This window comes from Linderina pennispora (assembly GCF_002104995.1).
Source record: "Linderina pennispora strain ATCC 12442 chromosome Unknown DL89scaffold_1, whole genome shotgun sequence".
Taxonomy (NCBI): domain Eukaryota; kingdom Fungi; phylum Kickxellomycota; class Kickxellomycetes; order Kickxellales; family Kickxellaceae; genus Linderina; species Linderina pennispora.
In genome coordinates this window covers 2,591,515-2,619,213 of record NW_024468249.1, presented here as the reverse complement: position 1 = coordinate 2,619,213, position 27,699 = coordinate 2,591,515, and the positions used below count along the sequence as shown (strand labels likewise).

The 27,699-nt window shown below is 54.9% G+C and overlaps 16 protein-coding genes across 16 annotated transcripts; 9 read left to right on the top strand and 7 right to left on the bottom strand.

Moving 5' to 3' along the window:
- Positions 1-609: 609 nt before the first annotated feature.
- Positions 610-1,535, top strand: DL89DRAFT_22055 (initiation factor 5a). Its single transcript, XM_040884461.1, has 2 exons — positions 610-626; positions 913-1,535. Exon 2 carries the CDS (start codon positions 981-983, stop codon positions 1,461-1,463), a length of 483 nt encoding a protein of 160 aa, XP_040747950.1. The 5' UTR covers positions 610-626; positions 913-980; the 3' UTR covers positions 1,464-1,535.
- Positions 1,536-1,541: 6 nt separating this feature from the next.
- Positions 1,542-2,478, bottom strand: DL89DRAFT_254525 (uncharacterized protein; the record flags this gene model as incomplete). The annotated part of the gene is made up of 2 exons (XM_040885283.1): positions 1,542-1,997; positions 2,113-2,478. The coding sequence occupies 2 exons, from the start codon at positions 2,476-2,478 to the stop codon at positions 1,542-1,544; spliced, it is 822 nt and encodes a 273-aa protein (XP_040747949.1).
- A 104-nt stretch (positions 2,479-2,582) lies between these two features.
- On the bottom strand, positions 2,583-3,170 carry DL89DRAFT_22018 (uncharacterized protein). The gene has a single exon (XM_040884436.1). It carries the CDS (start codon positions 3,086-3,088, stop codon positions 2,687-2,689), a length of 402 nt encoding a protein of 133 aa, XP_040747948.1. The 5' UTR covers positions 3,089-3,170; the 3' UTR covers positions 2,583-2,686.
- On the bottom strand, positions 2,856-5,413 carry DL89DRAFT_22050 (uncharacterized protein). Its single transcript, XM_040884457.1, has 3 exons — positions 4,053-5,413; positions 3,829-3,938; positions 2,856-3,720 (listed from the first exon to the last, which is right to left on the bottom strand). The coding sequence occupies exons 1-3, from the start codon at positions 5,294-5,296 to the stop codon at positions 3,233-3,235; spliced, it is 1,842 nt and encodes a 613-aa protein (XP_040747947.1). The 5' UTR covers positions 5,297-5,413; the 3' UTR covers positions 2,856-3,232.
- Positions 5,414-6,234: 821 nt separating this feature from the next.
- Positions 6,235-7,536, bottom strand: DL89DRAFT_290224 (uncharacterized protein; the record flags this gene model as incomplete). The annotated part of the gene is made up of 1 exon (XM_040890062.1): positions 6,235-7,536. The coding sequence occupies one exon, from the start codon at positions 7,534-7,536 to the stop codon at positions 6,235-6,237; it is 1,302 nt and encodes a 433-aa protein (XP_040747946.1).
- A 667-nt stretch (positions 7,537-8,203) lies between these two features.
- DL89DRAFT_290223 (uncharacterized protein) lies at positions 8,204-10,362 on the top strand (the record flags this gene model as incomplete). Its single annotated transcript, XM_040890061.1, has 2 exons — positions 8,204-8,210; positions 8,519-10,362. 2 exons carry the CDS (start codon positions 8,204-8,206, stop codon positions 10,360-10,362), a joined length of 1,851 nt encoding a protein of 616 aa, XP_040747945.1.
- Positions 10,363-11,221: 859 nt separating this feature from the next.
- Positions 11,222-11,842, top strand: DL89DRAFT_264539 (uncharacterized protein). Its single transcript, XM_040886290.1, has one exon. The coding sequence runs from the start codon at positions 11,476-11,478 to the stop codon at positions 11,656-11,658; it is 183 nt and encodes a 60-aa protein (XP_040747944.1). The 5' UTR covers positions 11,222-11,475; the 3' UTR covers positions 11,659-11,842.
- On the bottom strand, positions 11,793-13,113 carry DL89DRAFT_264538 (uncharacterized protein). Its single transcript, XM_040886289.1, has 2 exons — positions 12,984-13,113; positions 11,793-12,907 (listed from the first exon to the last, which is right to left on the bottom strand). Exons 1-2 carry the CDS (start codon positions 13,092-13,094, stop codon positions 11,858-11,860), a joined length of 1,161 nt encoding a protein of 386 aa, XP_040747943.1. The 5' UTR covers positions 13,095-13,113; the 3' UTR covers positions 11,793-11,857.
- A 619-nt stretch (positions 13,114-13,732) lies between these two features.
- Positions 13,733-15,587, top strand: DL89DRAFT_290221 (uncharacterized protein; the record flags this gene model as incomplete). The annotated part of the gene is made up of 4 exons (XM_040890060.1): positions 13,733-13,923; positions 13,998-14,499; positions 14,531-15,039; positions 15,080-15,587. The coding sequence occupies 4 exons, from the start codon at positions 13,733-13,735 to the stop codon at positions 15,585-15,587; spliced, it is 1,710 nt and encodes a 569-aa protein (XP_040747942.1).
- A 205-nt stretch (positions 15,588-15,792) lies between these two features.
- On the bottom strand, positions 15,793-16,543 carry DL89DRAFT_290220 (uncharacterized protein; the record flags this gene model as incomplete). The annotated part of the gene is made up of 2 exons (XM_040890059.1): positions 15,793-15,996; positions 16,046-16,543. 2 exons carry the CDS (start codon positions 16,541-16,543, stop codon positions 15,793-15,795), a joined length of 702 nt encoding a protein of 233 aa, XP_040747941.1.
- Positions 16,544-17,472: 929 nt separating this feature from the next.
- On the top strand, positions 17,473-19,300 carry DL89DRAFT_320180 (uncharacterized protein; the record flags this gene model as incomplete). Its single annotated transcript, XM_040891190.1, has 5 exons — positions 17,473-17,541; positions 18,261-18,286; positions 18,341-18,509; positions 18,613-18,941; positions 18,979-19,300. The coding sequence occupies 5 exons, from the start codon at positions 17,473-17,475 to the stop codon at positions 19,298-19,300; spliced, it is 915 nt and encodes a 304-aa protein (XP_040747940.1).
- Positions 19,301-19,460: 160 nt separating this feature from the next.
- Positions 19,461-19,976, bottom strand: DL89DRAFT_254517 (uncharacterized protein; the record flags this gene model as incomplete). The annotated part of the gene is made up of 1 exon (XM_040885282.1): positions 19,461-19,976. One exon carries the CDS (start codon positions 19,974-19,976, stop codon positions 19,461-19,463), a length of 516 nt encoding a protein of 171 aa, XP_040747939.1.
- Positions 19,977-20,116: 140 nt separating this feature from the next.
- DL89DRAFT_277239 (acyl-CoA dehydrogenase family member 10) lies at positions 20,117-21,439 on the top strand (the record flags this gene model as incomplete). The annotated part of the gene is given in 4 exon segments (XM_040889432.1): positions 20,117-20,143; positions 20,190-20,359; positions 20,379-20,880; positions 20,972-21,439. 4 exon segments carry the CDS (start codon positions 20,117-20,119, stop codon positions 21,356-21,358), a joined length of 1,086 nt encoding a protein of 361 aa, XP_040747938.1. The 3' UTR covers positions 21,359-21,439.
- Positions 21,440-22,438: 999 nt separating this feature from the next.
- Positions 22,439-23,625, top strand: DL89DRAFT_273831 (heterotrimeric G-protein beta subunit (G-beta, Gpb); the record flags this gene model as incomplete). Its single annotated transcript, XM_040889111.1, has 3 exons — positions 22,439-22,538; positions 22,690-23,299; positions 23,355-23,625. 3 exons carry the CDS (start codon positions 22,439-22,441, stop codon positions 23,623-23,625), a joined length of 981 nt encoding a protein of 326 aa, XP_040747937.1.
- Positions 23,626-25,434: 1,809 nt separating this feature from the next.
- DL89DRAFT_264535 (lysozyme-like protein) lies at positions 25,435-26,270 on the top strand (the record flags this gene model as incomplete). The annotated part of the gene is made up of 4 exons (XM_040886288.1): positions 25,435-25,608; positions 25,710-25,972; positions 25,995-26,095; positions 26,118-26,270. Exons 1-4 carry the CDS (start codon positions 25,442-25,444, stop codon positions 26,268-26,270), a joined length of 684 nt encoding a protein of 227 aa, XP_040747936.1. The 5' UTR covers positions 25,435-25,441.
- Positions 26,271-27,144: 874 nt separating this feature from the next.
- On the top strand, positions 27,145-27,540 carry DL89DRAFT_254513 (uncharacterized protein; the record flags this gene model as incomplete). The annotated part of the gene is made up of 1 exon (XM_040885281.1): positions 27,145-27,540. The coding sequence occupies one exon, from the start codon at positions 27,145-27,147 to the stop codon at positions 27,538-27,540; it is 396 nt and encodes a 131-aa protein (XP_040747935.1).
- Positions 27,541-27,699: the final 159 nt, after the last annotated feature.

The window sequence follows — 27,699 nt, the reverse complement described above, 5'->3', positions numbered from 1 at the left end:
TTATGTAGCTCTTCCAAGAGTTGTAGTGGCGAGGTGGGGCATGTAAAGCTACATGCTGGCCCTACCAAGCAGTGCAGCCAGAGTCTTTGCCCGCTGACCCAATGGCTGCCGATCGCTCAACATCTGTTGGGCTACTGGGCAGCCTATAGGACCTGCTGATCGGGCCCAGTGTCGGAGATGGATTTTGTGCTTATCAAAATTTTCAGAGTCTGAACCGCAATGCACACATGGAAATGTAGCATGACAAGTATACCGATGACCTGGAATTCGCGCATACCTACTGTGCGCGCACACGCCTAGACTGGCGCGACACGCACTATGCTTTGCGCAGGGGGCAGCGCCAGGCACGCAGGCGACAGAACCCAAGCGCAGGTTGGGCCTGAAAGTATGCATTTGGCGGATTTGCAACAGCGACCACACGCTGATTGGCCAGCCACTTCAAATTGACGCGCGGCTCGGTTGCGAGTCACAGTTCGGGTACCCCCTTGTCCCCATCGAAAAAATTTTATCGCCTAGACACTCGAGCATCGGCAGTGCGGCAGGGTCGGCATCGCCTTTAGATGGGCGCGGCGCTGGAGAGCTGGGAACTTCTTACTTCTCCTTTGCACGCTTTTTTAAACAACTAGGTACGTATGCTTTGATGTCGTTTTCTGCCGCCGCCTGTATGGGCCTTTGTGACTTGTCGCAGGCGCGGCTGTGCTTGTCCTTTATGCTTCTGCGATTAGACAGTGCCCAGGCGTATTCCTGCCGCGCGATCTATGAGCATGGCGGCGTGTTCTCGTAGCCCTGTGCGGCCCTCCATTCGCTCGTTCAAACAGCTTCTGCGGTCGGTCTCGGTCTTCCCTTGCATTGCCTGCGACGGGGGAGTGTCTATGTTTGCCTGCCGTCGCTGTTTGAAATTCGCATCTGCAGATTCAGCACTACACAAACCTAACAAGCCTCGCTCTCTGTAGTTTATTTAACGACAAAAGCAAATAACCATGGCCGACGATTCGCAGCACGAGCACGTTTTCGAGAGCTCCGAGTCCGGAGCTTCGCTCACCTACCCCATGCAGTGCTCTGCTCTGCGCAAGAACGGTTTCGTTGTCATCAAGGGCCGTCCCTGCAAGATCGTCGACATGTCGACCTCCAAGACTGGCAAGCACGGTCACGCCAAGGTCAACATGACTGCCATCGATATCTTCACTGGCAAGAAGCTTGAGGACATGTCGCCCTCCACCCACAACATGGAGGTCCCCAACGTCAAGCGTAACGAGTACACTCTGGTCGACATCTCGGGTGGTTTCCTGTCGCTCATGGACGACAACGCCGAGATGAAGGAGGACGTCGCCCTTCCCTCGAACGAGCTCGGTACCGACCTCGAGGCCGCTTTCGGCGAGGGCAGGGACATCCTTGTCACCGTCCTCAGCGCCATGAACGAGGAGGCTGTCGTCTCCTTCAAGGATGCCCCCAAGGGTAACTAAGTAGCCTGCCGGGTTTGTTTTCTATAAAAATCCTTTTGAATTAAATGACAATTCTTTTGGCAAAGCATTCTTCAAAGTCTACGCCCTGCCAGCAACGTTCTGGGCCATGCTCTGCCACCCGCCCGACGGCTCCTTCGCGTCGCGGAACATAAGCGAGATGCGCCGCGACTGCGGGACCGCCTTGCCGCCCCACGACCGCTGGGCCGGGTCCACGGTTATCTCGTGTGTGAACTGGTACCGGATGTGATTAGTCATAAAGTAGAGGCTGTTGGGATTCAGCAGCACGTCGACGCGCACCTCCGGATCATCCACATGCTTGAATGTGCTCACAGCAGGTCCCAGCAGACACAGCCCGCCGACCACGAATCCCGAGTAGTCTGGGTTGTCGACATGCGGCAGGATCTCGCCGTCCTGGTGCAAGTCGAGGATGTGCGGTGGCAGCCAGGCAAGGCTCGCGGGGAACAAGTCCCACACGCGGTCGAGAATGGACCGGATCTGGCCGTCGTACTTGCCCACAGTCGACCAGCCGGCAGACTTGCCGTTCGAGTGCCGGTCCGGACAATTCCACAGGATCCGGATCCAGGGGTTTTCCCAGGGCCTCAGCGACGCGCGCACCCACAGTGCGCCGCCGTGGCAACCACGCGCTTACCGAGCATTCGCGATAGTTGTGGATCCGCTTGTCGAAATGGCCCATCTCGTAGGAGCTTGCAAGGCGGCGCAGCTTCTTCTCGCAGTTCTTCACCAGCAAGGTGTGTTCGGCGTCGGTTATGAAGCCCGGGTGCAGGTACATATCGTTCGGGTCAAACCCCTTTGAGAGGTACTTGTCTGAGAACCGCAGGAACGGCGCAGCAGTCTCGGGCGACACAAGCCCAATCGGCTCAGTGTAGCGCGGGATTTCGCCGATCGTGGGCTTGATAAGCCGCGAGGACCCGCTGCTGCAGTCCTCGGAGAAGCTGCGCACAAGGCGCTGCAGGCTGGGGCTGGACGGACGAGCACGGCTGATTCGGGAGAGCATGGTGTTGCAGATGAGATGCGCGGATCTAGGTTAGAATAGTCAAAACACACACCGCGCAGCTGGTTGCGCCAGGCACGCGGAACACGTCCAATACCAAAGCGCCGTTTCACTATGGCACAAGCTCGACAGATCAGACCATTTTTTGTGCAGATGTCAATGGCGTGGGTCCACTATAGCGGCAGCTGCAATGTACAAATGTTCGCTTTATTCAAAACCCAGCGGTGTCGTCGCTGTTCGACCCGGATCCAAACACCCGGTTGCTTCCTGCGCCTGCGTTGGTAAATAGCGCCTTGTATGTAGGCGACATGCCTACCATGCTGCTGCTCGGCGGCGAGGACGACCCGAGGTGCTGTAGCGGATTCCTGGTTGGCGTCAATGGCGCGGAATCCAGCACATCGCTGCGATGCAGAGTCATGGGCGCAGTAGCCGGTGCAGCCAGAATCGGCGGGAGTGTGCGGTCGGCGTAATTTGGTGTCACTGTTGCCGACGCCATCGGTGACCGCATGAACGCAGCGGGCGGCGGCCCAGACGACATGCCCAGTGAGCTACAGTACGGTGGTCTGTATGCCAGGAGCGGCGCCATTTGTGCTGGGGCTGGTATCGCTGGCATCAATGACCCGGACCCGGCTACGCTTGGAGGCTGCTTTGGTCGAGGGTTTGAACTTGAATGGATCGCGGCGCTGCTGGATGCTGGCAGTGGCAATAGTAATGCCGCTGCTGGCAGGCGGCGTGGCAGTACGCTGCTCGGGAACTACTAGCTGCTGTCGGTGTCCCTCATGCTCTGGCACGGATCCTCGGGCAAGCGCCTTCGGGTGATCCATTTCCACCTGCGGTGCAGGTGCGGTGCTGCACTCTCGGGACTGCTAGGGAGCTGGAGTCGAACGGCCGGATCGGCAGAACCAGAGCTACTGACACTGGCAGTGCCAGGTTGTGTAGGGGTGGGCGGAAGCTGCTGCCAGCTCCTTGCTCCCTCGGCCGCATGTACGGCATCAGCCTCGGTGACCTGTTCTGCGGTCTGCTGCTGGGCTGCGGACCCTGAGCCCTGCGCGAGCGAGTCTCCCGAAAACGAGCTGCATTCTTCGGCCTGGCAAGTAAAAGTGCCTGTCTGGCTAGCCCAGTTCGCAGGAAGTCCAGGGACCGGCGATGCCAGCTGGTCTCTGCCAGCCCGGCCCGTCGGTAGATTTCCTCCATGTGCTCCAGTGTCGTTTGTTGCCCGAGTATCAGTGCCCTGGCTGCTGTAACCTGTCCTATTGGCCGTATTGTGCGCAACAGTTGGAGGTGTCCTTGTGGTGGAGGTGTTAGTGAATGGTCTTGAGGAAAATGTGGAGCTGCTGCCATTAGCAGATGTACCTGACCCATCTCCATTCGCCTGCTGAGGTCTTGTCTGCATCGCTGGTAGCGTCAGCGAGTTATTTGCAGCTGGCCCTGACACTGACATATCCATGCCACCATTGCCGTTGCTAGGGGCGCCTAATGTAGCACACACAGAAGAAGAGCGCCGCTTTCTTGGGTTAGGCAACTGTCTTGGGTCAGGATTTATGTTCTGACCATCGGCGGCGGCAGCTGTTCCTGACCTGTTTCCGTTTGTCTGTGGAGTCTGCATCCAAGGACCTGGTAGCATGGGCGCATGGCTACTCGAGCTGTTGTTCCTTTTACGGTGGTTGCCTGCGCTTCCATTCTGGGACTGAGGAATTGACGCACTGGACTGCGTTCCAGGCTGGCTGTTCACCTCAGCCTGCGACACAGCCTCGTCAACCCACTCGCTGTCGTTCTCAAGGTCAGCCAGGAGTTCGTTCATCTCCGCTTCACCGTCGCTGTCGCTGTCTGAATCCAGCGTCAGATCCACCACCTCAGTCCTGGAGCGCTTGCTAGACGGGCCCGACACCTCCACGTCGCTCAGATCAATCGCCTCACCAGCCGAGCTCCGCGAGTGCTTTCCAGAGGAAGCCACTAGTGCTGCCGCCGCCTCCTTCCTGCGCCATGCACCATCAGGGTCCACGTGAACCTGGTCGTCTGAGTCCTGCGTGCCGCGCAGAATCTCTTCAAAGTATCCGTCAACAATCAGCTCCTGCCATGATTTCACAGCAATCGAGCATATCGGACACTTCCACGTCGGCGTCTGCTCGTTCATTTTCAAAAACACCTCGCCATCAAAGCACTGGGAGTGGTTGCAGTACTTTGATCGCATTGGCGTTGTGATGCGCACTAGACCCAGCGGGCACTTCAGGCTAACCAGAGCGCCGTCAGCGACCACGTCGTCGTCGGCATTGCCCACAGGCCTGAAGAACTGCTGGCGCACCGTCTCTGCATCGACGAAGCTGACTTGTCGGATCTGTTCTGCAATCGACTCAGCTGTGTGCTGCCGGACCAACATGGCCACCGCCACCCAGCTCGTGTGGGACGTGTAAATGATACACACGCTGTTATCGACCCCCATCTGCAGGTTTACCTGGTCCATCAGGTTCCACGGTGGTGTCTCCTGGCTCGGGCGCTGCGGCGGGCGCTGGATGCTGCGCCCATTAACCACCACGCTGCACATCGACGGATACTGCACTGCAAGCGTGTTTTGTGATGGCTGGTTTGCAAAGCTAGTGGCCAGCGCGTACTGGCACATGTACAGATATACCCCGTACTGGGCCCTCTGTGGCCGATCCATGTTTTTCGTCAACATATCAACCTGGTCGGCGGACAGCTTGAACTTGAAGTTCACCGACACCTGCCGCCCGTGTGTCTCCCGGCACACAATGATGTCGCCGACTTTGCTATACGGCGCCAGAAACGACGAATCACTGAAAACAATCTTCGCTAGTCCAGACATTTCGCTCGAGCGCGGCCGATGGTGGTTTGCTGGTGCCCGCGCTGGCGCTGCCGGCGAACTGAGGAACTGCCCATTGACCAACCCGCCAGGCACCGCTCCAGGAATGCCTACGCTTGAGTGGTACTGCGGCGATGGCCCGTGGTTGCGATGGCCGCCGTGAAAACGCAGCACTTCCAGTTGATGCCTGAAAGTTTACTGGCAGAAACCGAACCCAGTCCATGTCCTCGGGAATCGAATGGGCGCGGTTGTCGTGCCACTGGAACCTGTCGAACATCTGCAGACCCGACGACAGAAACCGCATAAAGCTCAGCGTCCGTCCGTACCCGACTTTGCTGTGCGCATTATACAGGTTCCTCAGCTCGTCATGCAATTGTGCTATGTAGTCAGCTTTTCGATGCACAGCCAGTTGCTGCCGGCTGATCTCCGGGTGTGATGTCTTTATGTAGTTGAGTATCGCCTTTAAGTCTGGAATTCGAAGCTTGTCGAGCAGCCGAGGTTGTATAGACTATATAGAGCGGTCCTGTATATGAGTAGGCTGGGGGAGGCTTCATTCGTGATGGCACGTCGCGACAGACCCTGGTATCTCCCTTACCTGCGGCCGGTCAAATACTGTGGGCATTGCTTGTTACTCTCCCGCGTATTGGTTGTCTGAAATGCGTGCAAATAAAGTGTAGTACGGAGGAAGAAACGCGCGAGTGGTTTCCGAGGTGTGAGGGGTCCTTTAAATACAGGAATGCATTAAATAATTGGGCAGAAAGCGACGCAATTCAAGCGAAGGCGAAATAGAAAAAATTGGTGGCAAGAAAGAAAAGCTGCGCGGCTCGCATCAGCACAAGACTTTGCTGATGTCCCCAACTCCCCGAGCCTATTTTTTTTTGACAGCCTGAAAATTGACAGACTCAGTACTTTGGAATTAGCACGCAGAAATCGGCTACCATCTAGTCGAAGACGATCTTTGTCCCCTTGACGTTCTTTGCCTGCTCCATCAGCTCCTTCTGCCGGCGCTTGGCCTCCCACGACGGGTGCAGGTGTTCTGCAGCCTTCTCTTGGGGCTTCTCCTGGGGCTTCTCGCTCTTGGTCTCCCTGACCACTGTCGGCCCGTCATCGCCAAACACAATCTTCTTGCTCTTTGGCGCCATTGCCAGCATCTGCCGCTCACGCCGCTTTGCTTCCCATGACGGATGCATTGCCTGCTCCTTGATCGGCGCCTTCGGCTGGCGCTGTTCAGTCTGCTGCATCCGGGGCTTCTTCTCCTTCTCCAGAAGCTTGATGTGGTTCGCCTCCTTGCCGAATTTGCGCTCCGCCAGACGGCGCCGCGCACGCTGCCCCATGCGGTTCTTGGGCTGCTTGGATCCATAGATCTTGTCAAAATCCTCATCGTAATCCTTGCCATAGTCGAGCTCATCATCCTTGCTCTTCTTCGCTTTCTTCTTTCGAGGCTTGTCGGAGTCGCTGTCGTCGCTGGCCAGATCACCCAGACTGGTAACGTACACAGATGAGGACTCCTTGAGGCTCTTCGCTTTGCCTGACTCGTTCTCAAGATCGGACGTTGACTCGTACCCGTCCGAATCAAAATCAGATCCAGATATGAAACCATCCCCGGTCTCCTCATCCTGTGCGTCGCCCACAGACTCCTTCTTTGGAGCAGGGTCCTGTTCTGTGGTCTTCTTCTTTTTGATAAACCGCTCTCTGCTCGGCGGTGGCACGCCCTTCAGGATGCTCTCGAGCTCCAGCACCTGCTTGCCAATCGCCGGCCCCATCAGCTTCCCATTCAGCACCCGTTGCATCGCCTTGTCATCATTCAGTTCCACCGCCTGCTCTTCCTCATCGTTGTCCAGAGCCTCGCGCACAGCCCTGCTCTTTTTCTTCATCCGCCGCACTGCCATCCCCACCACAACATCCAAGTCCACAGCTTTGATCTGCGCCAACAGCTGCTCGGTTGCCTCCACGGAATCGCCCTTTTCGCGCGCCGTCTTTAACTGCCGCGATGTTTTTTGAACCTCCTGCCCCTGGATCTTCTTAGCCAGGCTGCGTAGCTCGCGCTTGATGTGGAATAGCTTGGTCTTGATCTTTTCGTTGCGCAGCTTGGTCAGCTCCTCGACCAGAGCCAGGTCGGGAGACTCCGTCTCCTTGTCTTTGTGCCGCTTCTCTTCCGCCTGCTTCGCCTTATGTGTCGAGGCACCCTTACCTGTGCGTGCCTCAAGCAGGGCTATCTGCCAATTTATGTTTTTGGACGACATGGATAAATTGAAGTGGTTGAAAGGGTGAAGAAAAAATACCATGACCTGGAGAAAAAGGTGGATTTTTGCAATGCACTTTTTCGACGATTACACAATTAAGGAGCGGTGCTTGTTCAAGCTCGAAAGGCTAATCACCACTGATCTCGCACACACCCAACACTACTAGCTAGCATTGCAAGGATGGTGGTGTATATCACGCCTCGATTTATTCAACCACTAGCCGTGCAACGAGGCACCAGTGCTGATCCGGGGTCTGGCCACTAAGGCGTCCATAGCTGTTTCTAGTTCCCTTTACGCATGAAGCACTCACAAAGTGCCCGTACTAATTGGCCCCTCCCTTCGCAGCAAGAGACAGCAAGTACCAACATCTTGCTTGTAGCTTTCTCGTGGCTTCAACTTTTAAGATTCCCTCTGACCTTGATCTGCTACATCCGGTGACAGCTGTGTATACAGCATCACGAGCGGATGCTTGTTTCTGATCCAGCTGCGTGTTGGATCCAGCTGGTATGCCCAAGTGCCAGGTGGTGGGCAAAGTACATGTTGACCATACAATAAAGAGCTTAATAGTGCTTGCACCAGTATCTGTGGGATATCACTGGGTAGAGAGTGAGCAACAAGCGATCGAGATATCTAGCTCAGGACATCGATTCCGGTTAGCCATTTGGTGATGCCTGGTAGCTTTATCGAGCAAGTCAATTTGTGTATTTGATAGCTTGTTCTGATTGGCATATCTCCTTGCTAGTTTTGAAATACATGGATGTCTGCAAAATACAAATCAGTATTAATTAGCGTAATCGCCAAAAGGATTGCATACACAGATCATTTAGGACCGAAATCTACAGTTCATGGTTGCGCGCTAGCACATCAGCTGCGTTCTACTATTTGTTGGCCATAAGGTCAGTAACGTTGATCAAATGGGGTTATTCTACCAGTGTTTCTGGCCAAACCAGCAGTCGATTCGCTTGCACCATATTTCCATCAGCCATGGCTCAGTCGACGCTCGAATTCAGGGTAGACACGGACTTGCTCAATCCAAGGTTTGAAGGGTACCAGCTGCGGTTGCTGGACGATGACACAGCAATCCGGTCATTTGCTCTGGGGTCTGACCCAGTACAGCCGCGACAGCTCCCAAGCAACACCCACCTCACTTATGATGAGACATCGCACCGCGTGCGTTTTAACCATCTGTTCCCAGGGCCACTGCGCGACACATTCATGTATATCGACAAGGGCGGCTGCCTCAATATGATGCATGTAGGTAGGGATGACGTGCAAGCAACGCGCATGTTTGTAATTCCTGAGCCTGAAGCGTCATCGGCCATCGGTGGATACCCGTCGGCGTTTGCGTTAAGCCAAGATCTGGTGCTTGTGTTTGACGGGTTTGAAGACGTATTCATACTGCGGCGAGCGACCGGCGACCAGCAGCAGAAATCGGAATGGCGAGCAATGGGCAGGTTCACTATTGGTCAGGGCCACGTGGTTGCGGGCAGCACAGACAGCAGGAGCGCGATGTTCCAGTACACAGTGCTGGCAGCACATCTGAAACAAAAGCCGCCACATGGCACTGTCCGCATGTTTGTCTGCCACAGGGTACCGACTCCCACGCTCACCACCAGCGCCGAGAAGCACCAGCTGCGCAGCAATTCGCGCTTCTGCATCGAGTCACATGAGGTGAAAATTCCGCCAGCGGAACATGGCGCTGAGCAACTGACCTTGCTGTCTTCCGTTTCCCACACGCTGACGAGCCACGCAATCCCGCTCTATTGTCAAGTGGTGCCTGGCACTGATAATTACTTGCTTGGCGTCAAAGGGGGCATTGTCGCCGAGGATACCGAGCTTGGCTCGGCCACCGGTACGCCTGGAGCTCTGAATGCCGAACTGGAGCTGGCCTGTGCATCGCCCTACTACTGGATGCAGGAGCCTGCTGATGTTACTGTTTGCATTCAGCTTCCAGCACCAGTAACGGCCTCCCAAATTTCCTGCTCAATGACCAGCCTAGGGCTGACCCTCGAGTTTATGCACGCACCCGAGTGCTCACACATCGGGTACACGGAGGAGCGGTTCTTTGACGAGATCGACGCCGATTCATCTGTCTGGACGCTGGAGAACGGGCAACTACTGACACTGTATCTGGAAAAATCCAAGCCGAACGTGCGTTGGGCCACTGTGTTTTCCTGGGACGACGGGGTGCCGGAGACTATGGACAGAAACGAGTTTGCACAGATTCGCGAGCGGCTGGAGAAGTACACGTCCAGTGACCTAGACAGCCGCAGCCGTTCCCACGCCCCCTTGCCAGCAGCAATCAGCTCCATGGACATGGACGATGACGATCTGGACAACGAGGACTCTGGGATCGTGTTCTCTGTACGCGACGCTGCATCGGGTGCGGACCTGGCCAGCAGCGTTGGGGCGACAACTGACTGGCTGTGCCCGTGTCTGCCCGCTGCCGTGGAGCCGGGCTGTCCTGCTGAGCTGCCGCCAGTCTGCTTGCAGTCAGATGTTGATGCGGTGATCTTTGCGTTCTCACGCTCGCCAGTGCCTGCTCCCCGCCATACATGCACATTCCCAGCCATGGCCTTTATCCAGGCAAGCAAGCGTGAAAAGAGGCTTATGTACACTGATGCAGAAATGCATCTGGCGATCCTAGCTGAGGCGCGCAGACGCATATATGTGTACCGCCGTCCAGCCAAAGATCAGGTGAACGCAGGCCAAAACATCATCGACATCGACAACGGCCAGCAGCTGTTGGGGATACAGGTTGTTGGTGATATAATAGTTGTGCTATGCGAGGACTGCGTGTGTCTGGTTGACGTCGGATGTCTCTAAATCCTTGGTTTGGTGGCATGATGCTTGCAAATCACAACACACATCTCTGCCATCAGCAAACACCCGTCCCGAAGGCAAGCGATCGCTGCTCGCTGTCCAGAGCCGCGTCGGCCTTCACCGAGTCCACTCCGCAGTAGGGTCCTTGGGCTAGTTCAGGCAGGGTGGGGATGTGGACTATGCACATTGTAGACACCTTTTTGCTGTGATAGAAGTGTTCGGAGAATTTCTCTGTTTTGGATTCTGCCACAAACAATTTCGCGCATCGGCCAGAAGAATGGCGCCTCAAAATAACAGCCAGGTTGGCCCGTGCACCCAGCTTGTCAGTAGCTCGACAGCAGAAGAACGGGGAGGCTGGCCAGCGCAGTAGTGTGTGAATCTGCCCCTTTGGTTCGCTGGTGAATAAAGAAAGGAATCCAGACCAGCGCAGTAGGTCGAGTGGGAGGAGGAATTGACTAGCTGCATTAGCCATTGAAAGCATGGCGGTCCTTTCTCTAACTCCCAGCCATTTGCATGTAGCAGGCAGCACACACGGTGTAGATGGGTGGTGGTAGTGGCTTTTTTGTACTGTGGGCCGGGGGACAGCATATTTTCGAAAGGAAGTAGTGGGCACACGGCGGCTGGGAGGCTAACGAAGTACATTTTTGCATGGAGAATTGCGCACTGGGTGTGAAAGGACACGTTTTACATTTGTCCCTTGCGGCACACAGGAATTGTGAGCGAACAAGCTTTTTGTTTCGCAATAAAGAAAATTTTCTGGCACAGGTCCCTCCTCGTCTCATGGTGCGAGCACGCCGCTTGTAAAAATTTTTCTTCGCGATTTTCTCCCAGCCGGGCAGGTCCCCTCAGCTATAAAGCGGCCTTACCGCACTGCCGCACGGGCCATTGGAAGGAGGACATTGACACAAAAAACCTTTTTCCGCCCGCTTCTTTTTATTCTTTCTCCTGTTCCGCCTCTTGCACTGTGCAACTAGCATCCATCTGCTGTATATAGCCACTTCACACATCCCACGCCTGTCTGCACTCCCTAAAAGTCATAAGACCGTGCCCTGCGTCCATAGCTCCATCAGCATAGACCAATCACCCGCGTCACATCCCAACCTGCATAGATCGAAAATGTGCAACAACAATCTCCAGACCGTTTCCAGCTGTGCCGAGCACGCGCACCAGCAGCAGCACTCCGTTGTTTCCATGCACCTTCAGCACACCAACAGCTCAGTGGTTTGCGCCATTTGTGGGTACTTGGCAGCCGACCGGGATGCGATGTGGGACCACCTTCAGGTCTGCGACGCCCTGTAAAGGAGGTACCCGAGCAAACCGACGCTGCCCTGCCCAGAGCCCGGCAATTACCCCATGCACTCTGTCCTCCACCATCCAAGCACTGCATTTTCTCTACCTCCTCTCTTTCAAAACTCTTTCAAAAAAAAAAAGGTGCTGCCAGCTTCATTTCCCGGTTGTTGTGAATAACAGTTCTCGCACCTCGTCTAATTTTTATAATTTATCTGAAAAAGTGCTCCGACTCTTGCCCAGAGTCGTCAGTGCGCCAACGCCGCACCGACCTGTCTCGCGGCTTGAACGCTCCAAGAGGCGCGAATGAGCTAAAATCGTCAGTCTGTGACGCCATCGAGCTGCGCTGCGTGGCAGCACTGCGCCGCATCGGGAACCTTCTTTCACGACTGTCCGAGGCTGCAGAGCGCTCAGACGCCATGCTGCTGCGCGACCGCGAATCAGAGCGATACGATCTACGCGGTACCCCGCGCGACAGGTAGCTGCGTCGACCCATTGACTCTGTGGAGGTGTGCCGATGGTAGGAACTATCGTCGTCCATGTAGTACTGCGGCTGCATGCTCCTGTGGTACTCGCGTGCCATCACGTAGTCTTCCAATGTGCTAGTGGCCGCGTCGCGCTTTGGCGCAAACAGGTGTGGGTACACAAACTTGAAGTTGTATTCATCGTGCACCTCGCCACTGACGATCTGCTTGTCTTTGACCAGTGTCGTGTATGCCATCACCAGATACGTGCTTTGGACTGCAATCCCAGCAGCCAGCGGCAAGATGTAGTACCAGCTTGACCAGTCGAGGAAGGTCAGCACCAGAAGCTGCAGTGGCGATGCCCAGCAGAACATGTTGCGCGAAAAGGTTGTTGGTGTCCACATTGACATCTCCCAGATCTCGCCAAAGACGGTGTCATCGATGCCCATGATCTTCTTCCATATGTACCAGACTGGCCGGCCCCACAGCTTCAGTGCCCAGGCCGGCCGCTCGGTTCCCATGGTCATCCGTCTGCAACTGCTGGTCAGATTCCTTGCGCTCAAGTCTTTCATAAGCAGCTGGTACGTGCGCCTTGTAGTAAACAGCCGCCACGCATTTGCCATGCTGACACCAAATAGCATTAACTGAAGCAGCACCAGTATGCCATACCATGTTCTGTCCGACTCTGAGGCCACCGGTGCATCATCCCAGTAGTCCTTGCTGCCGCTTCTGATCGTGGTGCGGTATCGGTCTGTCGTATCTATCAGCACCTCGTGCTCAACTGTGTACCCAAAGTACTGCCGCATCGACCCCACTGCTATGTACATGCAGTTGAACGCTATAGCACACGGCCAGCTCGTGGTCTCCTGAGACCTTGTCCCAGTCGATGATCTCGTAGTCCTCGGCCAGGTGCAGCAGCCAGTCCCTGGGGCCCTCCTTGAGCCGCTCCCACAGGCTCACTTTCTTTTTCCGAATGTTGGCCATTGCGAAAGGCCGAAAATTGGGTCTGGTCTATGCAAATGAGTGAAATGAGCCGAGGTTAAGCTGAGAAATAGCACAGCGCAGTAGAGACAAACGCGCATGGCGCGCCTGAGCCTTTGTTTGTTGATTTTTGATTGCGCCAGCATCGCAGGCCGATCACCGTTTCCGAGTCGCCTGATCACCGCGGGACAGCCCGGCGCATATGCCAGCCCAGGCCTGGTTCCCAGCAGCTGGCACATGTGCGGACATGAGCAGACATGAGCAGGCTTTGCCGCCGCTCCCCTCCTTGCCAGGTAGAAAGGCGGCGCCTCTTCTTTCGAGGCTTTAAAAGGCGAGGGGCTCGTGGCTAGAACCTAATCCGCACACGTTCACAGCCTCGCTATATTTCTCCGCACCAATTGGGACATCTGCCTTCATTATCGGCTCCTTCTGCCCACCTGCTCTCATATATTCCGGACAATACGGTTGTCGTTTGCACCAGTGGCGTGCTATTGGCACCTGCTTGAAGTTGGTTGCTGACTGTTTACACAGCTTGTTTCCCATCTCAGACAAACAAGCTGCCATTTTTCCTTACCTCTCGCCTCATATTCTCGCATTTTCAGACCCTGCGCCTTATCTCAACCCCCCGCTCACAGGCAACGATGGTAGCTACCTATGTTGCTTCGTTTCTTCACCTGCTGTTCTCGTACACGCTGCTACGGATAGTCCCGGTGCAGCATCTGTTCCTGTTTGATCTAGTCGCATTTCCAGTATCACTGTTCCTCCTGTCGCGCGACATTGTTGTTGACTGGTACCTCCCCACTACTGCTGCCAAGGCACATCACACTCCTGGGTCCCGACCCGCATCGATAGCAGCTACTTCAGCCTGCTACTGAAAAGAGCAGCTCAGCGACCTCGGCGGTCCAGGGATGTAGGCAAGTCAGATGCCGCACCACGTCGTCGACTGTCAGACAAAGCCCTCTCAGAGAACGCCAAAAAGAGCAAGGCTGCAGAAGCTGGCGAGGCCGAGTCGATGGCGGCAAGCGACAGCGGGTGTGGCAAGAACTCTGTCCACCTCCACGCGGACAAGGGGCTATCGTTTGGCAAGATCTTTTTGCTGGTTCTGAACCTGGTTTCATTTGCGATGGTACTGGACTTTGTCTACCGGCCCGTGCTGTATCCTGGCGATGAGCTGGTCGTGTTCCGGCCTGGCTACGTGTCACATAGATCCGCAAAGCTCCACATTCGATTCCCTGAACCAGACCGACAGCTCGAGGTCCGCTATAAAGAGCTATCCGGCGGGGACAAGGTGGAGTTTGCAGCCAATACGCCATGGGAAACCCACACCATCCACCAGGCGCTGACGAACGAGACCGATTATACAGCGACACTGCTGATCTCGAATCTGAGCCCGTCAACAAAGTACCTGGTCGAGCTGCTTAGCAATTCCAGGGACAAAGGCGCTATTCCGCTTGAAACTGCACGGCACGATGCAGATTAAGACGGCGCCGGCTCCAGGGACGCCAATGAAGTACCGGTTTGCCACTGGATCCTGCATCAAGCCCAATTTCCCCTACACTCCGACAACATCGCCTGATGTGTTTGGCTTTGCCAATATGCTGGAGCACAGCGACGGCCTCGACATGGTCATGTTCCTCGGCGACTTCATTTACTCCGACCTTCCCTTCTACTTTGGACCTGAGCCCGAGGACTACCGAAGGCTGTACCGGCAGGTGTACATGACCAAATCAGCACAGCGCTTGCTGAACAAGGTTCCCATGCTTCACGTCTACGATGACCATGAAATTGTCAACAACTGGCATGAGCAGGACAAGCCACCCATGGGCGCAGCAATGCGTGCCTACCACGAGTATAATGGCAACCCGAATCCGGATCCGGTCGAGGCGCACCATGCGTATTACAACTTCACTGTCGGTAACATTGCCTTCTATGCCTGGGACACGCGCCGGTACCGCACGGACTGGGAGACCAAGGACGACCACGACAAGACAATGCTGGGCAGCTGCGCAGAAACAGCATTTCATGCAGTGGCTGCATGACGTGAATCACACGGCAGCCGTTAAATTTGTCGTCTCCTCGGTCCCCGTGACCGCTGGGTGGACCAACATCGACTCGGACCACGATACCTGGCGCGGATACATGACGGAGCGGGCTGAAATCCTCAATGTGACTCAATACGTGCCCAATCTGTATTATCTGTCAGGCGACAGACATGAGATGGCTGCTGTTGTGCTGCCCTCGGGCAATGTCGAGTTCTCGACGTCGCCTGTGAGCCAGTTCACGTTCCCACTCATCGGCGAATTCAAGGATGGCGAGTTTGGCGAGCAAACCCTGCATTATCGGAGGGCTGGGCATGTGAAGTTTGGTATTCTCGATGTTGACACGGAGACTAACCCCGATGCCCCCCGCGTTACATACAGCCTCTACACTGCCGACGAGCATGGTGCCAAGCGCCCGGCGTGGACGTACGAGAGCAACGGCGTGCCATGGCGCTAAAAATATTTTTTACTTTCGGACACATCTTTCTATTTTCCGTATAAACTATCATGATTACAAGAACGGGTGTCGGAAAGACGAGAAGAACTCAGAAAATCGGTAAAGAAGTGAAGTAGCGAAACGAAGAAAAGACAGAATAAAAAACGGGACTATAAACGACAGAGTAGAAGAGAGGATAGCAAGAGCGCACATAGGGTGTGCGTTCTCAGATGTTGGTAGACAGGTAGTTGCTAGGCGCAATCCCGACAGTGCCGTCGGCCTTCTGCACCTGCCACCACTTTCCGTTGCTGTCAACAATAGCCATGACCTCGTCCTTTGCAAACGACACCTCGTTCGGGTCGTCCGGATTGGCGTTGTACGCATACAGTGCCTTGGCACGGAACAGGCTGGCTGCCTGGCTGGTGCCGCTCTGCACCGAGTCCGACATGTACGGGTCGCCAAGGGTGCCGACAGCCGACGATGAGTTGTCGTAAGTGTGTGGTCGGCGTTGCAGTCACCTTGCGCATGCCCATCTTCATCACCTGCTCGTGTCGCGTCTCAACCGCGTCCATGCCCATGCCGCACAGGTCGGCCAGGTATGTTCCTGGGCCACTGCCCAGTGCTATGACCCACACAAAGAGCATGATTTGCACAAAGATGAGGCCGCCCGAAATGGCCTGCACTGCGCCTACCTCCGAGTTGATGTAGTAGCCGATGTTGCCGATTACTTGCGACATGGTCATTGCAATCATTGTCAGCAGCGCCAGGCGATATTTGTTCAGCCCGTTGGCCATGATGCACCATATTAAGACGCCTGCAAACAGCGGGATGTACACAAGAATGAACCAGGTGCTGCCGGCTACGTATGCGGGCTTTTGGAACGCGCACGCAGTTGAGACTATCCATCCGCCGAGCATAAATATCATCGTCGCCATGAACACGGGGTTCGAGTACAGCCGACGTGGTTCCATCGCCATCTTGTTTTTGGAAATAAAGCGCTGTGTCAAACAGCTCGATAAACAGAATATGAGAGAAAGGAGTATGTGGACTACTGCTGCGATAAAGCCAGTACACACGAATAAGGGAAGCGAGCTCCGAGCACCCCTTTTAAAACACAATAGGGAAAATAGGGAAGGTGGTAAGGGATATATGTGGAGGAGAAAAGGGTAGATAATAAAAAGTGGAACAATAGACCTTGCCAGGCGCTCGTTGGTGGCGGGTATATAGGAGTGGAAAATAAATGAAGGCGAGAAAAAGAGAAGCTGTCAAAGCCGCGAAAAATAGGAATGCACCAAGCGCAGAGATTGCTGAAAAGAACGAGAGGCGATGCGCGTGAAGGGACCAGGCTGGTTTGGTGGGTGGGGGAAAGGGTGTGTTTTTGCCGACTGGGATGAAGGAGCAGGCAGCAGCTAGCATCAAAAGCTGCTGTGAGAGCAATAAGCGAAAAAGGGAGGTGGAAAACAAACCGGTTTTGCCTTGAGGATGCAAATATCGGACAAGTCGTCGTGGGCAGCAATCAAAAAAGAAAAGCTTGGCTAGCAGGTTGGGTTAAAAATAGGTAGGAGAACCTCGTCTGCTGTGTATAGGCGCGTATTATGAAATTGACAGGCGATATCCGAGGATCCTGCTCGGTATCGATATCGAGATTGTCTTTTGTGCACGTAGCAGAGGGGCGGTATGCCACACGTAGGGGGGAGGGAGCGTGGGGGAGAGGGAGCAAGGGATGGGGGAGACGTACACGATAGGAGAGGGGAATAGAGGCAAGGGGTTGGAGCAGAGATGAAAAACGCACTGGCTGCTTTGGACGAACCCAGACCGAGACAGAGTTCATGGTCAGTCCGGCACTGTGAAGGAGTTGCGAATGAAAAATAGCGCTGATCGACGCGTTTCTAACTGCTGTCTCAAAATGGACGGCGGGACAGGCTGTGCCGAGTGGAAGGGCATGGGCGCACCAAGGGTTGCAGGGATTCGTTCAGTAAAGCCCGTCCCATGTCCCGTTTGCACGCACTCGCCTGCTCCCCCAAAAGAGGAGAGCGCAGCTTCTGGAACCGATCTGGTTCTGCTTCTCTCGGCGGTACCGAAATGCCACAGATTTTGCGCCGACGGTCCTGCCTGGGGACCATTGGGAGCTGCGCCCAGAGAGCAAACGCCCAGGAGTTGGGGCTGTCTGGTGCAGGCCATCGATCCTGGCACAGGGACGCCTATCAACGCCAGGCAATGCACATGGACATGTGGGCGGCACGGCGTGCAGGCACCCAGTGAGAAAATGCGGGCGCAGTGAGAACGGGGCAGCCCACGCTGTCCCTGTTTTCCCTCGCTTGGTGCAAAGGACAAAGGCGGGCAGCAGGAGATCGGCTCGGTCCGCTGATTTGCTGATGGGGATTTCTGATCCTGGTAATCGGCCAGCTGATTGTGATTCTTTTTTCGAGGTTCGCATCGGCTGGAACGCCTGGGTGTTATCCCCCAGGCGGCGCCTGCTCCCAACGGAAAACCTCCTTTTTACGCTTGTCAACTTTCAGAAGACAAAAACAATTTCAAAATGGCCGTCGGCAAGAATAAGTACGCGGATATACATTTATCGGGCGGATCGCATCCATCGCGGAATCTATTGCACGGATCGCATCGGACGCTAAAATCGTGGCCACACCACCATCCACCATCCGTTTAAAAATTTTCTGTAGGCGTCTGTCCAAGGGAAAGAAGGGCCTGAAGAAGAAGATGTAAGTAAATGCGACATTTGCTGAATGTTGCGCGAGGACGAATCTCGCGGACAGCGGAGGACAGCACCCGGCGTCGGCGGTCCTGGTCCTGGTGTCGGCAGGCGTGAATGCGCTGCGTTTGGCCAGAATGACATGGCACAAAAGGCTGACGCCGCGCAAATGGGAGGCTGTCCGGCTGACTGGAGACCAGGACTGGACAGGCCGATCAGCCGGTGGTCTACAAGTGAGGGGCTGCTCATTCAACGAAATGGTTCCGACGATTTACCAAAACACCCCTCTTTCGTTTCCTTGTTGCCCACTGTAGCATCGATCCCTTCAGCCGCAAGGAGTGGTACGACCTCCGCGCCCCTACCGTGTTCGAGACCCGCGTTGTCGGTAAGACTCTGGTCAACCGCACCCAGGGTACCAAGAACGCTGTGGACTACCTCAAGGGCCGTGTCGTTGAGGCTTCGCTCGGCGATCTGAACAAGGACGAGGAGCAGGCTTACCGCAAGTTCAAGCTGCGCGTCGATGAGGTCCACGGCAAGAACTGCCTGACCAGCTTCCACAGCATGAGCATCACCACCGACAAGCTGCGCTCGCTCGTCAAGAAGTGGCAGTCGCTCATTGAGGCTCACGTCGATGTCAAGACCACCGACGGTTACCTCGTGCGTCTGTTCGCCATTGGCTTCACCAAGCGCCGTGCGAACCAGGTTCAAGAAGACCACCTACGCCCAGACCGCCCAGATCCGTGCCATCCGCAAGAAGATGTTCGAGATCATGACCAAGGAGGCTACCTCGGGCTCGATGAAGGAGCTGGTCCAGAAGTTCATCCCCGAGTCGATCGGTCGCGAGATCGAGAAGGCTTGCCAGAACATCTACCCTCTCCAGAACGTGTACGTCAGCAAGTGCAAGGTCGTCAAGTTCCCGCGCACTGACGTCCAGAAGCTCATCGAGAGCCACGGCAACCTCGATGACGCTGGCAGCAAGGTCAAGAGCGAGTTCAAGGAGCCCGAGGTCCAGGCTGAGGTCTAAATCTCTCTCCCGCCCCGCAATTTACTATAGTGTTCTCTCATTTTTTGTGTTGAGCATTGCACCTCCAATGTCTCTGTCTCAATTGCAGGCGTTGTGTCCAAATAACAAAAAATAGTCCGGCCATTCCAAGTATGCTGAATGTGCATCTCCCTCATTGTAGCTATATCACATGCCATTTGGCCACACATTGCACATGCACACCCGGCCGGCCGCTGGTGGCAGGGTGGAGGCGCAAAGGCTGCAGAGCGGTACCAGACTCCCGACTCCGCTGCTGGCCGGCTGCAAAACGACCGCAGACCTTGCTGAAAGAATCCTCGGCCCATACGGTTGCTGTGTGGGCAGCAGGGGTGCGGCGACACATACCTTGGTGCACTCGGACACAGATAGACCTGGTCCTCGGGCCAGCGGAGGTTAGGGCAAGGCCCGTGGGGCGCTCGGCTCTCCGGGTGTGCAATGCCTGCTGCAAATCCTGGTCCCCCTTGAACAGGGCGCGACCTGTGCACACCGCTGGGCGAGGAATGGCACATGCGTGGGCGCGTCCCTCCTCCCCTCGGAAGATCGCGCCTCCACCGCCCCCGGTCCTGTGCACAGGGGCAGAGGTGTGCCGTGCGCTCAGCTGCAGCGCGCTGTCGCAGCGGGAAAGGAGCCTCGAGACAAGGGCAGCCGGGAAACCCATTTAAATAAGCAGCTGGCCCTTGCCTTCTTCCCATCTTTTTCCACTGTCCTTTATCTCCCGAAGCTGAAAGGTGCTATTTCGTTCTATCGTTTCTTTTCTTTTTGTAACACTACTCACACGAAAAACCTTCTATCTACACTATGTCGCTCGTTCAACTGTCGCCGCGTGTCGAGGAGCTCAGGAGCCGCCTGGCCAAGTTCGTTGAGGAGGAAGTGCATTCCGGCCGAGCACGAAGCCGAGCAGGCGCTGGGCCAGGGCGCGCAGCGCTGGAACACAGTCCCGCCCGTCATCGAGCGGCTGAAGAAGCGCGCACGCGAGCTCGGCCTGTGGAACCTGTTTCTGACCAAGGAATACAAGGAGGGACCGGGGCTGACCAACTACGAGTACGCAGTCCTGTGCGAGATCATGGGCCGCAGCCCGAACATTCGCGCCGGTCGCGACCAACTGCGCGGCGCCCGATACCGGCAACATGGAGGTGTTTGCCAAGTATGGCAACGCGGAGCAGAAGAAGCGCTGGCTGGAGCCGCTGATGAACGGCGAGATCCGCTCGGCCTTTGCCATGACCGAGCCCGCCGTGGCCTCGTCGGATGCCACCAACATTGCGACGTCGATCAAGCAGGACGGCGACCACTATGTCGTCAACGGCCACAAGTGGTGGATCTCGGGTGCCGGCCACCCCCAGTGTGCCGTGTTCATCGTCATGGGCAAGAGCGACACGAGCGCACGCAAGCACGAGCAGCAGTCGATTATCGTTGTGCCCGCCGACACCCCGGGCGTCACGGTGGTGCGGCCGCTGACGGTGTTTGGGTATGACGATGCGCCGCACGGCCACTGCGAGGTGCGCTTCGACAACGTGCGTGTGCCCAAGGAGAACCTGATCCTCGGCGAGGGCCGCGGCTTCGAGGTGATCCAGGGCCGCCTCGGCCCCGGCCGCATCCACCACTGCATGCGCTCGCTGGGTATGGCCGAGCGTCGCGCTCGAGCTGATGGTCCAGCGGGTGCAGAGCCGCACCACCTTTGGCCGCAAGATCGTCGAGCACGGCGTTGTCCTGGACTACATTGCCAAGTCGCGCATGGAGCTCGAGGCGTCGCGCATGCTGGTGCTGCGTGCTGCCGACATGATCGACAAGGTCGGCGCAAAGAACGCGAAGAAGGAAATTGCAATGGCCAAGGTCACTGTGCCCAACGTTGTCCTGGCAATCCTGGACCGCGCCATCCAGATGTACGGTGCCGGCGGTGTCGGCCAGGACACTCCGCTGGCCAGCATGTGGGCTGGGATGCGCACGCTGCGCATTGCCGATGGCCCCGACGAGGTCCACATCCGCCAGATCGCGCTGCTCGAGATCCAGGAGCAAAACGCGAAGCAGTCGGCCAAGCTGTAGACTCTTTCTTTTTTGAACCTTGTTTCAAATGAGATTGCCCCGTTATTGTCGCACTCGCCATATCCGGAAATGACGGGCCCGCAAAACTACCAGCGATACTTTGATCTTTGCAGTAAAAGACTACAAGGCGTGCCGCGGACCGCGGAGCTTAGCCAGCAGGCTCAGCGGAGCAGCCAGTCCGGTTGGCCGTCCCGTGATGGGCCGATTGCAGGCATGGGCAAGAACTCCTCAGACATAAGCCTGACAGCTTGCATTGGCACAAAGCGGGGCAAAGGAAGCGTTCGAAAGGCATTAACGGCTGCATACCTTAATTATCGTGTCGATCGTCATTCCGTGTCGACGCAAACATAACAAATCCTTGAACTGCCAGGCAGCTTTTTGGGGGGATACGGAATCCAGCACTGCACTGGGCAGAACAGCGTCGTCTCGGCGGGTGTCCCTGGCGACAGCAGCGGCTCTGCCTCGCTTTGCCAATGTTTGGAGACCAATGATCCCGCCAGTGTGCGGGCGGGGTGCAAATAGCGAGTGCGATGCATGAGCCTGGAACGAAAAACAGTAGTCGCCCAGCTTGGGCTCGTCATTCCAAGTTCCAGCAAATCCTCGCCAACGGAGCACAGCATTGTGCCATGGCCTGGAGGAGCACGCTCTTGAAACCTGCTGGCTTCTGAACGATGAGCTGCAAAAATAAAAAAGGGGGCTTAGTGAAAAAGGCGAGAAACGCCCGCAAAACAGGGCGCGCCACTCATCGGTCCTTCTCTGCTCTGCTCCTTGCAATTTTTTACTTTATTTTCTGGCGACTCGCCTTATCCTTCTTGTTTTTATATCTACACCAGCAGCGCTCTTGGTATTTCGTTTGTGCTTTGCAAAAAGGACGGGAACACAGAAAAGCCGCTTATATCATTTGCGAACGTGCGTACACCAGGCTGGAAAAATGTGGCAGTGGGCAGAGAGCAAGGGCGTGCTTGGAAAATATATGGAACCTGCCGCCTTGCCCTCCCTTGTTTACTTTTTTCTTTTTCCTCGTAACAAATTTACCCTCTTCGTGGATACTGATTTTCCGTTTACTATTTGCCAATTTAGATGGGTGACATTACCGACAGAATACTTGTGGCGAAGCGCGAGGCCGAGCAGCTCAAGGAGCGCATTCGGCTGACAAAGGAGAAGCTCGCTGACACCTCACGTACAGTATCCACAGTTCACAAAAGTTAATCATGGTGCAGCGCTCTTTTTTCAAGAGGGAAAGAAAAGCAGTCGAAAACGGGGACCACCTGGCCGCCTAGTCCCAATGAGGTAGTTCGGCTAAACGTTTTTTTTTATTACATTTGCTATAGTGCGAAATGCGGCAGCCTCGGTCGACCCTCTGCCCCGAATTGCAATGAAGGTGCGGCGGACGCTGAAGGGGCACCTGGCCAAGATCTATGCGATGCACTGGGCAGCGGACGAGCGGCACCTCGTGTCGGCGTCGCAGGACGGCAAGCTGATCGTGTGGGACGCGTTTAGCACAAACAAGATCCATGCGATCCCGCTGCGGTCCTCGTGGGTGATGACGTGCGCGTACGCACCCTCGGGTAACTTTGTAGCGTGCGGCGGCCTGGACAACCTGTGCTCGATCTACAACCTGAAGACACGCGAGGGGTCGGTCAAGGTTGCGCGCGAGCTGTCAGCCCACACCGGCTACCTGTCGTGCTGCCGGTTCATTTCTGACCGGCAGATCCTGACATCATCGGGCGACATGTCGTGCATGCTGTGGGACATCGACGCCGGCGTCAAGATCATGGAGTTCAACGACCACACCGGCGACGTCATGTCGCTGTCGCTGGCTCCCAGCAAGAACATCTTTGTCTCGGGTGCCTGCGATGCCACCGCCAAGGTGTGGGATATCAGGTCGGGTCGCTGTGTGCAGACCTTCACGGGCCACGAGAGCGACATCAATGCCGTGCAGTTCTTCCCGAACGGCAATGCCTTCGGTACCGGGCTCCGACGATGCCTCGTGCAGGCTGTTTGATCTGCGCGCGGACCGTGAACTCAACCAGTACACGCACGACAACATTCTGTGCGGCATCACATCCGTGGCCTTCTCGGCATCCGGCCGCCTGCTGTTTGCTGGCTATGACGACTTCAACTGCAATGTGTGGGATGTGCTCAAGGGCGACAAGGTGACGACGCTGTCGGGCCACGATAACCGTGTCAGCTGCCTCGGCGTCTCGAGTGACGGCATGGCCCTGGCGACTGGTTCGTGGGACAGCCTGCTGAAGGTGTGGGCTTGACAAAATTTCACATTCCTGCCTCATCCTTTTTCTTCCTTTCTACTCAACTTCTCATTCCTTGATAATTCCCTTTCAACATTTTTACCCTTTCTTTTTCCTCTCCTGACATTCTCCCGACTACTTTACCTTTTTCTTCTTCAACCTAACAGAGATTTAGTATCCTGAATATGTCTATTTGACTCACACGACCGCTTCCTACGCTGTGTATCAGACGCAAGAAAAAGAAATTGTGTTGAAGCGAAGCGGGTGGCCCCTCGACATACTCGCCGATTGGTGGTCAAGGTGCCTTTTGCCTGGCTATCGATTGTGAAGCTCGAGTGAATGATGATCTCCGAGAACAAATGTGGTTCTCAAATCAGCCGTGAGATTGTAAGCGCACTGAACTTCAAATAAATTAGAAATCACTTGAACAATCGTACATTCAGGAGTCGTATAGAGAAAACTACAATCCTTTGGTGTACGTATGCCAGGTGCGCCACTATTTATTCTTGAAGCCTTTGACATGGCGCAGGCATTACCTTTTCGGTCACTGCAAATCTAGCGTAAATGCTGATATCGCCATAGGAAAATGCTGCTGTATGAAAAAGAAGCCAGGTACGTATCAGTAGACGCCTCACACTCGTCCAGATATCAGAAACTAGCATACCCGTGCATTTCGGACCAAATCCTGAGTAAGAAGAAGTGGGAATCATCGTCAACTCTGATTCTATACATCATAGGGCACCAGATCCGGGAGGCAGTCAACGAACCTGTTGGCAAGATCCCCTGTGCCAAAATCAAACCAACAGTAAGAAAACTGTTTCCAGAAGGTTCCAAACGGACCATTCCTGAACTTTCATGGGTACTTTTCTTTCGGGCCATGATCTCTATGGAGCGAGATTCCAGGAACTAGGCTAGCACGAGCTCATTGAAAGGGACATTTGCATATAGATTGGATTGCAGCTGGAGTAGCAAGCGAGGTTTGATGTACCAGGCTATTTCGTTCAAAAGCTAATCGTGAAGATTCAGCCCAATAGTTTATCGCGAAGCTAGTCTGATTGGTGAAATTTCCTAGGCCGGTTGCATATGTCGCTTCTACTGGTGATCGGAGGGATTGGAAGCAGTGTGTGCTGATTGTTGGCACCAAATCCCCGCTCCAATGTAAAGATAGGTGGGTGAATCTAAGGCGTCCTGTGCGCTTGATTAGTGGGATTGTGAATACTACAAATACATTGCCTGAATCTCTTGGAATCAGATCTGCCTGGCGTTGCCATGGCAAGAACCTGTAGTTGGTATCGGTTGCTGCACATGCCCACTAATTGAATCTCCAGCAATACTATTTGCCTTTTCAGGATGCCGCGGAACAACAACAGGTGTATCCTTCATTTTTAGGATAGCCAAGATATGCCAAGCGAGGTGTTAGGGATGTCTTGGCGGGTATCATCCTATTCTTAGTCGGACAGAAAGGAAGGGATCTCCTCAATCTCTAAAAGAAGAGATTCACAAAACCTGTTTACCCATGCATCTAGCTGGCGGTCAACAGGATATAGGCCTTGGGATGAGGTGTGGGATTTGTTTTCTTGGAAGCAGTTTTCCACAAAGCAGCTACAAATCTTTCTATCAGAAGCCAGTTGCCACGACAATGCAGGTTTTCAATATGCCGAAGCGCAGGAAGCAATACCACGCTACCGGGTATAAAAGGTCGAAGCAGAACCGCACTGTCCAAAACCTCACCACCAACAACATCAGCAACCACATCAGCAACCACATCAGCAACCACATCAGCACCACATCAGCAACCACCTCACAAACCCACTCTACTCCAAGACAATCAACCATGAAGTTTACTGCCACCGCTCTCGGCCTCCTCGCCACCATCGCCACGACCAACGCCGCCATGTCCGCCTGCTCCAAGAAGATCGCTCTGGGTCTGACCAACATCTACGAGAACGGCGACACCGCCTTCCACTACGACTACTGCGAGAACATCCACGATGGCCGTGGGTTTCACTGCCGGTATCGCTGGCTTCTGCACCTGGCACCTCGGACGCCTGGGTCGTCCTGCAGGAGTATCACAAGATGACTGGCGGTAAGGACGAGTTCAGCAAGTACGATGCTGTCATGAAGAAGCTGGACAAGTCGGGCAGCGGCTCGACCAGCGGCCTGGACGGCTACTGCTCGGTGTGGGGCAAGCTGGGCAAGTCGGACGCAAAGTTCCGCGCCGCGCAGGACAAGGTGCGCGACGAGATGTACTTTGACCCGTCGCAGAAGCTCGCTGATACTCTTGGTGCCCAGCTCGACGTAACCCGCGCCCAGCTGTACGATACAACAATCCAGCACGGCGATGGCTCGGATCCCGACTCGGTTGGTGCACTGATCAAGAAGACCAGCGTGTCGATTCAAGGCCGATGCCAAGGGCTCGTCGGGCAGCACGCTCAAGATCAACGGCCACAATGTCGACGAGATCGTCTGGCTGACCAAGTTCCTGCAGGTGCGGCGCGGATGACCTGAAGAACCCGCACAACAAGGAGACGCAGAAGGAGTGGTCGGAGAGTGTCACTCGTGTCAAGTCGTACCAGTACGTGGTCGCCCAGAAGCAGTACAAGTGGAGCAACTCGATCAAGGCTCTGGACAACGATGGCAAGGCTACCACTGTCAAGTGCTAGATATGAAAGCACTCAATGTATTCCAAATACATACTTGCATCTATTTCCATGCATAGCAATACCCTTTGTGTCTATCAGATCTCCAAATGTGTCGAGCTAGGGCCAAGTGGCAGGCAATGGCCTCAATTGAAGGGGGCTTATCGAAGCAATCATCTTTGCTTTCACCATCATGCTGTTCGTCGCATGCTTCATTTTCATTTTTCGCTTGTCATAGAATCCGCTGCTCAGCTGTCGCCTGTGAGCGTGTTGAAACACATTACTTATTACCTTACGCCCGAAAAGTCTACTTATGTTGGCTGGCATTATCATAGCCCAGTATACGGGGCTATCAAGCAGATGACGCGTCTGTCGTTCATGGCGACAGGTATCTCTCAGCTATGGGTTTCAATATGTACACACAGGCGCCAAAGCCCAACCGCCACTTGGACTAGCCCATGCGCTTGATATCACTGACATGGTCAAGGGGATCACGAGGGAATTTCAAGCTGCATATATATTAGACGGTCCGGCGCTCGTCCACCTAAAGCGGTGCATACCGGTGGATGCTACTTTCCCGCATATTACGCACCTTTCCTTTGCGTTTACAGGAGAGTGTCGGATGCCAAAACAGAAATATCCAGTTGCTGTCAATGTGCGTATTCACTAAGGAGATGTTGTGTGTGTTTCCGGCAGTGTATTTTCTATTAACCTGAGGCCCGTCAAAGGAACTTCGGGTAAGGTGCTCTCTTGTCATGTGCATGATCTCCTAGAGTGCCTATTGACAAGAAGAAGCGCTATCGCAACTGACAGATACTTCTTGAATGCACTTTACCGCTTCCTCCCAATACAGCCCCCACAAACCCTTGGTAACCGATGCAAATGTTAAGGACAAATAATGTTTGTTGTTTTATCCGTGGAAGCTCTCGTCACTACAGATGCTACGCCTAAGGCTGGCTACATCCCACCAGTTCAGGCATGTCGTTTTCCACAGCAATGGCACAACTGCCGCGGATCCAAAGATTTCCTAAGATTCCTGGACATGCATCTTACCAACAATGCTATCGATGGTTTTAGCCGGTTCGATTTTCTGGATGAGGGACGGTTTAAGACGCTGTACTACCTGAAAACACGCAATCTATTTACTATGGCCGACAAGATCACCAAAGATCGTATTTCTCATATACTCCGTGCTTTTCACTGGACACCAGTGACCGAGCTCAGGAATGGGTTTGATCTCGACTATGCCATGCTTCAGCAGCACCATACGTGCCTTGAGCATCCCCTGGATTGAAATTCACATATAAGGGGATCATTCAACTGATTGCGTCTCTGCCATTCACTCGAGAGCTTGCAGTGGCTTGCCGCAACAGTGCTGTCCTGGATGACGCGACAGATTTACCAGACTTGGCCCTGCCTTAACCACAAATGGTCCTGAGCAATAAGGTTATCT

Coding starts and splice junctions, on each gene's coding strand:
- DL89DRAFT_22055 (XM_040884461.1), top strand. CDS start 981: ATGGCCGACGATTCGCAGCACGAGCACGTTTTCGAGAGCTCCGAGTCC.
- DL89DRAFT_22018 (XM_040884436.1), bottom strand. CDS start 3,088: ATGCCAGCGATACCAGCCCCAGCACAAATGGCGCCGCTCCTGGCATAC.
- DL89DRAFT_22050 (XM_040884457.1), bottom strand. CDS start 5,296: ATGTCTGGACTAGCGAAGATTGTTTTCAGTGATTCGTCGTTTCTGGCG. Junction 3,939..4,052: donor CCACAGACAAACGGAAACAG/GTCAGGAACAGC, acceptor AGGCGCCCCTAG/CAACGGCAATGGTGGCATGG. Junction 3,721..3,828: donor GGCGAATGGAGATGGGTCAG/GTACATCTGCTA, acceptor CCAATAGGACAG/GTTACAGCAGCCAGGGCACT.
- DL89DRAFT_264539 (XM_040886290.1), top strand. CDS start 11,476: ATGTGCAACAACAATCTCCAGACCGTTTCCAGCTGTGCCGAGCACGCG.
- DL89DRAFT_264538 (XM_040886289.1), bottom strand. CDS start 13,094: ATGGCCAACATTCGGAAAAAGAAAGTGAGCCTGTGGGAGCGGCTCAAG. Junction 12,908..12,983: donor AGATCATCGACTGGGACAAG/GTCTCAGGAGAC, acceptor TCGATGCGGCAG/TACTTTGGGTACACAGTTGA.